General features: G+C 33.0%; 1 protein-coding gene across 1 annotated transcript; it reads right to left on the minus strand.

Moving 5' to 3' along the window:
* Positions 1–10,891: 10,891 nt before the first annotated feature.
* On the minus strand, positions 10,892–11,302 carry LOC108472124 (uncharacterized). The gene has a single exon (XM_017773637.1). The coding sequence runs from the start codon at positions 11,300–11,302 to the stop codon at positions 10,892–10,894; it is 411 nt and encodes a 136-aa protein (XP_017629126.1).
* Between the last annotated feature and the right edge of the window lie 2,457 nt (positions 11,303–13,759).

Below are 13,759 nucleotides of genomic sequence, written 5' to 3' on the forward strand. Positions count from 1 at the left end.
AAGTTGTAATGCCCCAAAATTTATATTTTTGTTTCTGGATAAATTTGACACAATTGTATATCTGCTTCAGTGGTTAAGTGTTCTGGGTGTGTGTGAGAGGTCCTAAGTTCAAGCCCTGCCATGGTCAAATTTTAGTATTTTTATGAGTTAAGCCCTATCTCTAGTTAGTAGGCTTTTAATTAGAAGGTTGCAAGTAATTAACAGAATGGGCTTGCTGGTCTGGTGGTTAAGTAGAGTGTTAGTTAACTGTTGGTCAGATGTTTGAATCCCTGCGTTGGCATGAGTATTATTATTATTGAGCGGTTGACTGAAAGTATTCTGATAACTTTTAAAGACTGGAGTGGGGGTTAGTGCAAAAAAATAAGGGATTAGGGGTTATCAGAAGTTGTCATCCTTTCTTTTTACAAAAACACTCTCTCAAGTTTTGACGGTTATTCTAGTCTTTTCTTTTCTTTTCTCACTGCTGAATCTCCTATTTCTCTCTTCTTCTTCATCATTTTGGTTTCAGTTCAATTCGTCTCCGTTTGCGCATCTTCTGATTTCATCGTTTGGTAAGTAGTTTTCTTAAACCTTAACGCATTTCGAATTACTGATTGATGAAGGGCTAGTTTTATTATTGTCGATTTAGGCAAAGGTCAGGATTTGGCTGGGGTTCCTGCAATGATCTAATTGCTTTGGGTTCAGATCAATAACGGTAAGTTTTCACGAGCATGTGAGATGTTGTGAGGTTTTGGTTACGAAATAATTTTGACTGAGTCATGTTAGTGTTACTGATTTTGGGTGTTGAAATGTTGATTTTAGGTTCAGGAAGGCTCAGGATAGTTTTTACAGCGAAACGATACTAGGTGTATACCTGAAAACTCAAAAAATGGGGTTTCAACGAAAGCCAAAAACCTCACTGTCGACTCCACATGGGCATGTGGTCATGCGTGTGGTAGGCCATGTGCCATAACACGGGCCTGTGATCGACGAGGCTAGAGTGTGCGTACAAGACACGGCCGTGTGATGGCCAGGTAGGCCGTGCGCACACGGGTTAGACTGATTTGGGCTGTGTGGGCCATACAAGCGTGTGGACCTACATGTGAAAACCACAGGGCTTGTGTTATTTTGGGCCAGGCTATGTGATCCATACGACCAAGGAAAATTTAGGCCGTATGGGCCACACGGGTGTGTGGGCCCACACAGGTGAGCCACATGCCGTGTGAGCCCATTTGTCTAAAATGATTCATAGGGTTGCGCAGGTCACCCAAGACGACTGCGAACCTACTGTACGGTCGGTAAAAGTTACCTAGACCCCTAAATGTATGATCTGAATGTATGTGATGCATGATAAATTATGCATGATTACTGATATATGTATGTATATATATGGCTAATGTTTGCATTGCATTGGGTTAGGATGATGATATTTGGAGGAAGTGTACTGAAAGGCTTTAAGCCTAATATCTTGCCATTTCATTTGCAAACTCATCAGATTGTCTTTGCATTCAAGACTACTTAGAGTGTAGGGATGTGTGGGTTGATTTAATCCCCAAATGGAGTGTAGGGTTAGACGGAGATGGAGTGTAGAGGTTGGTTGGGTAGGACTTTCTACTGTATATCTGTTACTGATACTGTGATGGGCTAAGGCCCTTATGCATACTGACACTGATACTGGGTTGGGCTAAGGCCGAACCGTTACTGCAACTGAAAAGGGGCTTAGGCCCAAGACTGATTTGATTGTGCACTGCATTTATTGTTGTTGTTTTCTATGGGATTACACACTAAGTTTACGTAAACTCACCCTTCTCTGTTTAATATGCACAGGTAAGCCCTAGACCTGACAAATCGGTGTGGCAGAGGACTCGACTGTGGCCACATGTATTTTATACTGTTTTAAATTTCAGTTTTGGTAATTATTTCTTAATTATTTTTTGGGTTATTTTTGATGTAAAATGGACTTTTCGGACTGGTTGTTTCTATTTTGGATTTTGGGCTGTTTTCGTGGATTTAATAATGGTACAACCTTAACGAACAAACGATTTTTTCTAAAACTAAGGGGTTTTCCTAAGATGGACGATTTTACCTAACTAACTTGGTTTTTCATAAAATAAATGATTTTTAAAAGCTTCGGCAATGAATTGTGTTTTAAAAACAATCGATTAAATAGGTAAGCGATTTTGGAATCAACAAGAGTAAACAAATGAAAACGGTTTTATCGTAATAACATAGTTTCAACATGCTATCATGTGACATCACCAGATTCAGCAATAACGTCTAGGCCAGGTTTGGTGTGTTACATTCTAGTGATGTGATTATTCATAGTGGTACCCATAACATAAGTGAAACAAAATAACTTTTTCCTTATGTGGAGCTTATTTTGACTGTTTTTCTTCAAAAAAGTTTCTTCTAGTGCCAATAACAACTTATTTGCAGAAGTTTCATTTAAGAAAGCATACCTCTACTCAAAAGAAATGCACGATTGAATTGTACCCCATGTCTAGACATTTCTGAAAGAGAACATCTAGAACCTCACTTTGCCATATACTGAAATGACCCGTGCCATCGAAGATCTCCACTACCAATCTCATCCATATGGACGATGTTGGGGCTATTGCTATTGTAGATGTGGATTATCTTGGATTGTCCACCATTTCAGCTATAATATTTCAATATGCTCAAGGAAATCTTTGCTAATGTGGGAGATCAGTTTAAACTGCAACCATAGAGCATACTCCGAATAACCTTCGGCTCTGATACCCCTTGTTGTGTGAATATGATAAAAAGTAGTAAATAATTGTACTGGAAAACCACACTAAGTTTAATTCCCAAGAAAGATTAGATAGGTCACAAACGGTCCTACTTAAAATCCACCTTCTAGATCGAATCTCCTACAATGTAATTTAATAGCATAATATATCACTACAATTATACTTTACAAAATATTGAAAGATAAATAAAAACAATAGAGAACACCCGAAAGTTCGCAAGGTTTGACAAATTATGCCTACATCATCGAACACTACCAAATATATTTCATTATAAAAAATACAAGTGAAGAATAAAAAAAAAAAGAAGAGAAAATTTACCTTATCAAGAAAATGACAATTTTGGGATGATTCAAAGGTGGAGAAACAACCCTATTTATAATAGCATAAACTCTCCACAATCTTGTATCTTTTAGATGTGAGATTATGCTATTTCAACAGGTACTACATTGCATATTGAATTAAAGCTAAGGGCTAATTGTGAATTAACCCTTTTTAAACTACATACAGTTATAAAACTTATAAAATTACTTAAACACATATATTGTTTTCTTCTTACATTTCTCTTTTCGTCTATTTATAAATAAACATAAATAAAATAGGTAAAACTTAAATAAATCAGTATAAATTTTATTTACAATAATTTAATTATTAAAAATAAAGTATTATTAATTTAGTATGGTAAATAAATTTTTACATTTCATGTCTTATAGAAATTGTTCATAAATTTAAAAGAAAAGAAAAAGAATTTTATAAATTTAATATAAATGAATATATTTTAATAATTTAATTACTAAAAATAATTTAAATTAGTATAGAAATTATTATATATTTATTGCATTTTATAAAATTAATGCAATTAAATAATTTCTAATTAATTATAAATCTTAAAAGTAGTTTAATTATAATATCAATTATTATTTAGGGTAATTATTTGATACATCATTAGTGGCGTTTTTAGACTCACAAGCGAGTTGAGCATGTGACAAGTGTCATATTAATTTATGTAATTAGCTTTTTTTTTTTTTACTATATCCGATGGTACACTTGTCAAATTCTTAATTCACTTGTTAAGTCTAAAACACTCTATTAGCGATGAATCAAATAATTTTCCTATTATTTGTATTTATCTATAAAAATAAAGATTAAAATATGCCTTAGGTCCCTATGCTTTTCATTAATTTGAAATTTAATCTCTATATTTTTATTTTCAAGAATTTAGTCCTCTACTTTCAGATTTCAAAATTCAAGTCCAATTGTTAATGCTATTAATTTTTGTTAAATTTGTTGGTGTGACATTTTGAAATAGAAAAAATGCTCACTTGATAGAAATGTAACTAAAAAATAACATTATAATAAACTTGAATTTAAAAGAATAATCTTAATAGTGTTAACAATTGGACTTGAATTTGAAATCTAAAAAGTAGGGAACTAAATTCCTAAAAATTAAAATACATAGTCTAACTTCCAAATTTACCACGAGTACAAAGACTTAAGACATATTTTAACCAAAAATAAATGAGTAATGAATAAGAAGAAAAAGAACACCGATTCGAAACTTAGAGATAACATTATTAGGAAGGACAACACCGAGCATCGAACTATAACATCAATAAAAAAATGTACATGATTACTATTTGTAAAACATTATAGAAGTGTCATAGTTAGAGGTTGAGACGTAATCTTTATTTATTTTTTCTACTTGGTTGGTGACCGCCTCTTGACATACCCACTGTAACACCCCTAACCCATATTACGTCGCCTAAACAAGGTTACAGAGCATTACTAGACAAACGGAATAGAAAAACCATTCAAATCATACATTAATATAAACATACTCAAATTTCTTTCAAAATACATCCATAAGGTTCCTTAATCAAGCCCTCGAGGCCCTAAAAATACTAAAGAAACAATCTGGGATTGAATCGAAAACATTTGGAAATTTTAGGCAAAAGTTGAAAAATATGGTCTGCAGGGGTTACACGACTGTGTGGACATTCGAAATAGGGACACACAGCTGTGTCCCAGCCTGTGTCCATGCCCATGTAACTCACTAACTTGGGTCACACGACCAAGCCATACGACCCTGTGCCAGGCCGTATACCCCTTGAAATGAACTCACACGCCCATGTACCAGGCCGTGTGCTAGGTCGTTTAACTGCCTGACTTGTATGCTTTGAATCTACAGGGGACACAAAGCCGTTTCGCATGGCCGTATACCATACATGGCTGAGACACACGCCCGTGTCTCAGGCCGTGTGGCCTCAAAATGAACCTTAAAACACAAGTTTAGCATTTCAAATTGCTTGGACCTTAAGAAACTCAAATACTCACCAAAATACCAAATCAAAATGACATTAATTGGGTAAAAAACACATCAAAACGAACCTAATATGTGCCTAACCAATGTACCTTCATTGGTACTACAATTATATACAACTTTACCACAAAATACATATTAATTCAATCCATCAACTCATTCAAGCAATACCAAATCAATGGACCTAACAAAGTTATCACAATCACAACAATTCAAATATATATATGCCACACATACTAGCATAACAATTATACCTCATTCTCATACAATTTACAAATTGGTTATTTGTACAAAATATCATTCATAATATTTAAATAAGCCAAACATTAACCAAAATAGCACAAGAGCCTATGCATGCGATATAATTCGAATTAAGAGTTTCAAAAATTACCGAGATAAGCTACATCGTGTAACTTGAGTGTCGATTCGATCGTCCGACCTTTCGAAATCTACAATGACATTAAACCACACAAATAAGCTTAATGAAGCTTAGTAAGTTCGATGAGTTAAACGATAAATCTTACCGAACTAATTATATTAATTCAAATAATAATAATCATCCAAGAGAACTCCCTGCTATTCACAACTTCAATCGATAAATACATTCGCAAAAAAAAAACATATCTTTCAAATTCATTAAACAGATTACCTTACCGAGATTTTTCATTCGAAGAATGACTTACGGGTAAGAGTATATTGTCAACAGAAGCTCATAGAGCTGATCCTCCCGAATTAGCCAATAGAAGCTTGTAGGACCTGATCCACTCGAATCACGCCAAACAAAAAGTAAAACGTGAGAATTCACAACAAATTTTGAACCTTGGGTTACTTGGGTAATATGCCGATGTCTCCCTCCAATACCATCTCCACTCCAAACCCTCGTCATACACTGAAACACGAATGTACTCAAATCCCGCGTTCAATTCAAACCAATATCAAATTCAATATTATAATTCAAACAATAGTTCATTTCCAACATTAGGGTATATATATATAATACCAATCACTAATTAATACAAATGTTATTTTTTAACCGTACGAACTTACCTGGATTGAATTGTAGTTATTGCAGAAGTTTAGGGACTATTCCGCTATTTTTCCTTTTCTACGAGTATTAACGGATTTTGATATACAAGCTTCTAAGCTTAAAAAATTGCAAAACATCCAAAAATGGTGAAAATTCCTTTTGGTTTTGGTAAGAAGATGAAAAAGATGATAATTTTAACTTTTGTTTATTAAACATTAATTTTTTTACCAAATTACCTAATTACCCTTAATTAATACCTTCAAAAAATAATAATTTAAAAACCCATTATGGTCCATTAATAATCAAATGGGCTAATTATTGTTTATGCCCTTTCTTGTTTCAATATTAAGCTATTAAATCTATGGAATTCAAGATTTACCAAATTTTGCACCTTTTTCAATTTAGTCCTTTTCTTTTAATTAACTATCTAAACGTTAATATTTCTAAACCAAATTTTAATACAACTATAATGACTCTATAAATATTCTAAAAACAATATTTATGACTCGATGCGTCGAAAATTTGTGGTCCCAAAACCACTATTCTGTCACCACTGACAATCGAGCTGTTACAACTCTCCCCCTTAGGAAATTTCGTCCTTGAAATAGTTAGCTGAAAATATATTCGGATATTGTAGTTTTATTGATTCATCGATTTCCCAGGTAGCTTTTTTTACACCATGACTGTAACAGCCCGATTTAGACCCTATTCGGAACGGTGGTTTTGGGACCACGAATCTGAGTCAGAAAATATTTAAAAATTATTTTATGTGTTTATTTTGTATGAATTTATACCTGTGAAATTTTCGTAATTTAATATGGACGTTTGAGTGTCTGATTAAGTAAAAGGATTTAATCATGTAAATTGAAAATTTGATAGTTTATTTTATAAGGATCGAATTGTTAATGGCTTGGTAAGTTGAAGCATTTACGTTGCAAATAAACCTTTAGACTAAGTGATGGCCGAATGTACCCTTATTATGCATGATTTTGTTATTAATTTTAAAAGGTTAAATATGTAAATAGGTAAATAATATAAATGATATATTATAACATAATTAAAGTCATGTTCATATGTTCATATCTTGACCAAAAATAAAAAGAAACAAAAGCTTTGTGATATTCAGCCATTTCTCAAGCTTGATTTAAGGTTAGTTTGGTTTCAGTTTTTGATAATTTTTACGTTTTTGAGATCGTTGCTTCAAGTACTATCCGACCCATGCTTAAATTTTTTATTTTGATGAATATTTTGAGTTATGTCATTGATGAGAGCTTGTGATTTTTGTTTTTTGATGATGAAATATGAAAAATATGTTTTAGATTAACATGTTTTGTATTGGAGTTTTTGATGATTTTGAGTAATTAGGAATAAATTGTAAAAATAATAAATTCAGGGACTAAAATTTGAAATAAATGAAATATATGGACTAGTATGAATATAAGAAAGATTCAGCCTAGCTATGTCGTTGTGAGATTTTGCATATTTTGTTTTTTATGCAATAGGGACTAAATTGTGAAAAATGTGAAATATCAGGGGTAAAAGTGTGATTCGGCATTTGTGTGTTTTTGGATGAATTTGATTGAATATTTGATTTTATAAGTTTAATTTATATTAATTTAGATCAAGAAAAGAGAAAATCGGATTTGGATCAGGGAAATACCAAAATAGTCGAATAATCGATTAATACTGTTCGTCGATATCCGAGGTAAGTTTTTAAGTAATTAAACATCGTTAATTTTGAATGTAACTTAGTTTAATATGCTGATTTAGAATTCATAGATTTAGAGTAAAGTTAGCCAAATATGATTAAGCATGGAAATAATGTATTTGAGTTTAATTCAACTGAGTTATAACATTTGAAAGTCCGTATGAGCTATATGGAATATCTGAAATTTTTGATATATGAATTGTTTATGAGACAACTTTATAATAGTGATACAACTTTATAATAGTGATATTTGGGCTTTGAGCCTAGCAAGCCTTGTGTTGGTGAATTAAATCGAGCTTATGCCTAGCAGGCTTATTGCCGGAGTATAGGATCAGACTTTGATGTCTAGCAGGCCTTGTGCCGGTGTGAAATACAGGCTTAGGCCTAGCAGGCTTTATGCCAGTGAATTATTATAAGTCTATGCCTAAAAGACTTTATGTTGATGTGGTAATTGAATATGTTAAATGAGCTAAATGATCAAGTATGAGTTAGCTTGCTGTTTACTTGAGATAAGGTTTTGTTACTAAATTTGTGTGATACAAATAAAGATTACATGTGAATTTAGTATGTGTATTCGGCATTGTAAATAAATAGTATGAATATTGTAGAATTGATTCTTGGATATGTGCATATAAGTGATCATGTATATTCTGCCATGTAAGTGGTATATGTACATGATGCTATATTATGGTTCTTGAGTTTATATAAATGTGTCTGTATATGTTTGATTATATTAAGACATTTTGGCTTTGAAAGTTGAATAATATTAGGTCAAATTGATTAAGTGAACATTCGGCCAAGGTAGATTATGTGTATGAAAATGTGTTATTTATCTCATTTGTAGGTTTGAGGTTAAGCTTGATAATGATAATGAAATTTGGACTAGCTTAAAATGAGTTGATTATATCATTGGGATGTTTATTTGCTTATGACTTACTAAGCTATTATAGCTTACTTTGTGTTTTCATGTTCATTCCGTTTTATAGATTTTAGATTCATGTTACAAGCTCGGGGATCGTCAGCAAAGTCTATCACACTATCAACCGTCTTCGGTATTTTATGTTACATTTTGGAATTATGGCATGTATAGGCTGAAATGCGTTTTGGAATGCTGTATTTTGGTTTATGTATAAAGGCTATGCGAAAATGGCTTAATCTCTATGCTTGAGTATGTTTTGGTTAAATAATGGTTTGAGTCTATTTTAGATATTATGCCTTATACCTTGGATGATTAGAACTTGTGTTGTGTGTTTGCATATTGAGATTGGTTGATAAATGAAATGGTCATAATACAAGTATAAATATGTTTGCTCAACTTGGACGTGGTTTGTATAGGAAAAGTTATACATGAAATTTAGGTTATTATGTTAGGTTAATGTGCTATAAATGAGTTGGTAATAAAGGACATATTATAATGACCGAATATGATGGGAGATATATTGTATGTTTCTTTTAAATAAGGTTCATGGAAGTTGTGTTTTGAATATATATATATATATATATATATATATGTGTGTGTGTGTATCCATAATCGATGATTAAATTATCTTTGAAAAGTATATTTTATATCATGTTTTGGTATTAAAAAGTATTGACTATATATATTCATATGACTAGAATTTATTTTGGTATATGTTTATTATTTAATATGCTTGTTTTTGGAGAATGGTATACAAATTTTGGTTAGCATTGAAATGAATGGGACATTGAGATATATGCTACTTATATGAATATGATGATATGTAACTTTATAAATTTGCAAGTTGAAAGATCCATTTATTTATAAACTATTAGTATGCTTTGAATGTTGAGTTCAGATATTCCATTTGAATATGAAATGAATTGTATCGGGTTATAAGTTAAGTATTAGATCTCTATATAAGTATTTTTGAATTGAGTAATTTATCAAATTGTGTTATGTCCAGTAATACCTTATAACCCCAATCTGGCAACGGATACGGGTTAAGGGTGTTACAATGACGATGCCACAAGACTTTTACTAATAGGACTCGTTTTCCTCATTTCTTTGACTTCCCGAGCTAAAATTCTCATTAGTTCCTCCGAATACGTGAAACTGCCTATAGGTCAAAATCACTACGAGGAATCATATGTGAAGGATCAGATTTGTACCGTCTCAGCATCGATACGTGAAGCACATTATGTATTTTATCAAGTTCAGAGGGAAAAGCTAATCACTAAGCTACAAGACTGATTTTTTCAACAATCTCGTACGGTCCGATAAATCTCAGACTCAACTTTCCTTTCCTGCTGAACCGTAACACTTTCTTCCATGGAAAGACTTTTAAGAATACCTAATCACCAACAACAAATTCTATATCTTTTCTTTTCATATCCACGTATGATTTCTGACGATTAGATACAACTTTCAAACTATCCCGAATAATTCAAACTTTGTCTTCTGTTTCTCGGATCAAATCAAGTCCCACCATTTTATATTCACTTAATTCTAACCAATACAATGGTGTTTTGCACTTTCTCTCATAAAGAGCTTCAAATGGTGCCATTTTTGTACTGGATTGATAATTGTTATTATATGCGAATTTAGCTAACATTAGGTACTTTTCCCAGTTGCCTTCAAATTCGAGTATACAACATCTCAACATATCTTCCAGAATCTGAATCACTCGTTCTGATTGCCCGTCAATCTAAGGATGAAATGTTGTGCTGAAACTAAGCTTAGTGCTTAGAGCCTCATGAAGTTTGCTCCAAAATCTCGATGTAAATCTTAAATCTTGATCTAAAATAATAGATGTCAGAACTCCGTGCAATCTCACAATCTCAAATACATATAGTTCTGCTAATCTTTCAAGTGAGAAATGTTCTGACTAGAATAAAATGTGCCGATTTAGTCAATATGTCACAATCTCCTAGATCGAATCTTTCTTTCTCGAAGTTACAGGTAATCCAGATATGAAATCCATCCTAACTCGCTCCCACTTTCATTCATGAATCATAACAGGTTGTAGTAAACCTGACGGTACTTGATGTTTTGCTTTCACCTGCTGACAAATCATACATTTAGCTACAAATTCACAAATTTCTCGTTTCATACCTAGCCATCAGTACATCTATTTCAAGTCGCAATACATCTTCGTGCTACCTAGATGAATAGAATATGTACTACTATGAGCTTCAGAAAGAATATCATTTTTCAAATCTAAATTACTCGGAACGCAAATTCTGTTACGATAACGCAATGTACCACTATCATCAACACTATACTCTGAACTCAAATTATTCTGAACCATCTGTCGTTTCAACACCAACTTCAGATATTCATTTTTCAATTCTCGAATTCGTTGAAGAAACATGGGTTTCGTTCTCAACTCTGCTAATACATAACCATCTTCATTTAGAACTAAATGAGCGTTTAACGCTCGAAGTGCAAACAATGATGACTTTCGATTGAGTGCATCTGCAACTACATTAGCCTTTCCCGGATGATAATCAATAACCAGATTGTAATCTTTCAGTAGCATTAACCACCAGTCTCAAATTCAATTCTTTTTGAGTTATCAAATACTTTAAACTTTTGTGATTTATGAACACGTGACATTTCTCACCGTATAGATAATGTCTCCAAATCTTCAAAGTGAAAACAATCGCAGCCAACTCGAGATCATGAGTAGGATAATTCTTTTCATGCGACTTTAACTGACTAGAAGCATAAGCTACTACTTTCCTTGCCTGCATAAGCACACAACCCAAACTGTTGAGAGATGTATCACTATAAACAACATATGCTACTCCAGATTCAAGCTGAGTCAATACTGGTGCTTCCGTCAACATGTTCTTCAACTGATCAAAACTCTGTTGGCACTTATTGGACCAAACAAACTCAACATTTTTCTGTCATAATCTGGTCATAACGAAGTAATAATTGAATTTTTTTTAACAAAACATTGATAGTAACCTGCTAAACTTAGAAAACTTCACACTTTTGAAACATTTTTTGGAATTTTCTAATTCATCACAGCAGAAACTTTACTCAAATCAACTTGAATCCCGTCAACTGATACTATGTGACCCAAAATTCCAACCTCGCAAAGCCAAAATTCATATTTACTAAATTTTGCGTACAACTGGTTTTCTCTCAAAGTCTATTGTACGATTCTCAGATGTTGAGCATGCTCGGATTCTATCTTGGAATATATCAATATATTATTAATAAACACAATAATGAATCTATCCAAATGAGGTTGAAAAACTCAATTCATTAAATCCATAAAAGTAGCAGGGGCATTAGTCAAACCAAATGGCATTACCAGAAACTCATAATGATCGTAATGAATTCTGAAAGCAATCTTTGACACATCTCAGTCTTTAACCTTCAATTAATAATACCCTGATCTGAGATCTATTTTCAAGAACATTATAGCACCTTTTAATTGGTCTAACAAATCATCGATACATGGCAAAGGATATTTATTTTTTATTGTGACTCTGTTCAACTATCTGTAATCTATATACAATTTCAAAGAACTGTCTTTCTTTTTCACAAATAATATAGATGCACCCTAGGAAGACACGCTCGATCGAATAAACCCTCGGTCTAATAACTCTTACAATTGTGATTTTAATTCTTTTAATTTAGCTGGTGCTATACGGTACAGTGATATTAATATCGGTGCAATTCTAGGAACCAAATCTATCACAAAATCAACTTCACGATTAGGAGGTATACACGACAACTCTTTAGGAAATACATCAGCGAACTCACTAACAACTGGTAACTCGTCAAGCTTCGATTCTGAATCTCTAGTATCAAGAATATATGCTAGAAATGCTTCGCTACCTTTTTGTATCAATCTTTGAGTAGTAAAAGATAAAATAATTCTAACAACATCTTTCGGACTTTTAGACTCAACTGAAATCATCTCTCCTATCTAGCATTTCAAATCAATCCATTTTTGTCTATAGTTTACCACAGCATCATGCAACGATAACCAATCCATATCCAGAATAACATCAAATTCCCGAAAGGGTAATAACATCAAATCAGCAAGGAATTCACAGCCCCTAACTTTCAATGGACAATTACGAAAAACTAAGTTAACTATCACATTCTGACCTAGTGGATTAGTAACTTGAAAATCATAATTAGTAGATTCAACAGGTAACTTCTTTTCCATTACTAATGCAATGCAAATATAAGAATGAGTTGAACAAGGTCAATCAATGCATACACAATTACATCAAAGAGATAGAATACCAGCAATCACATTAGGAGCACTAGCTTCCTCCTAAGCTTGAATGGCATAGGTGCGAACAGGTGTTGTAGCCTCTGACTGAATGACAGTGTCTTTCATTGACGTATGAGTAGTCCAAGAAGCACTATTCTGGCCTGGACATCTACTTTTCTGAGAGGAAGACATTTGCGTTTCTTTCTAATCTTCATCCTCTTCTGACGATTTAAGACAATTCTGAATAAAATGATCAATCGATCCACATCTATAACAGGCTCCCGATTTACCTCTACACTCGCTAAGATGATATTTTGTAGTATATCTACAATTAGACTTCGAAGCATTTTGTACACTTCCCACACTATCAGTTGGTTCAGTAGGTACTCTGAAATCATGTTGAATTCTCTTGTTTCTGTTCGAATGCTCAGACACTAAGGTAGCTCGGCTAAAATAATCTTTAGTCATTTTTTTCGGTAATACATAAAATGACTTGGAAGAACATCTCTTGTGAAATTCTCGAATCCGTCTATCTCATTGTATCTTGTGGTTGTACACTTCTTCCATTTTCTGTGCACGATCAGATAAGACAATAAATTCTCGTATTCAATTACCTCCGATCATCATTCAGATTTCATCATTCAGGCCGTCTTCAAACTGGATATGTAACACCCCTTACCTATATTCGACGCCGGAATAAGGTATGTAACACCCCTTACCCGAGTTCAATGCTAGAACAAGATACGGGGTGTT

This window comes from Gossypium arboreum, chromosome 6, assembly GCF_025698485.1.
Source record: "Gossypium arboreum isolate Shixiya-1 chromosome 6, ASM2569848v2, whole genome shotgun sequence".
In the NCBI taxonomy this organism is placed as follows: Eukaryota; Viridiplantae; Streptophyta; class Magnoliopsida; order Malvales; family Malvaceae; genus Gossypium; species Gossypium arboreum.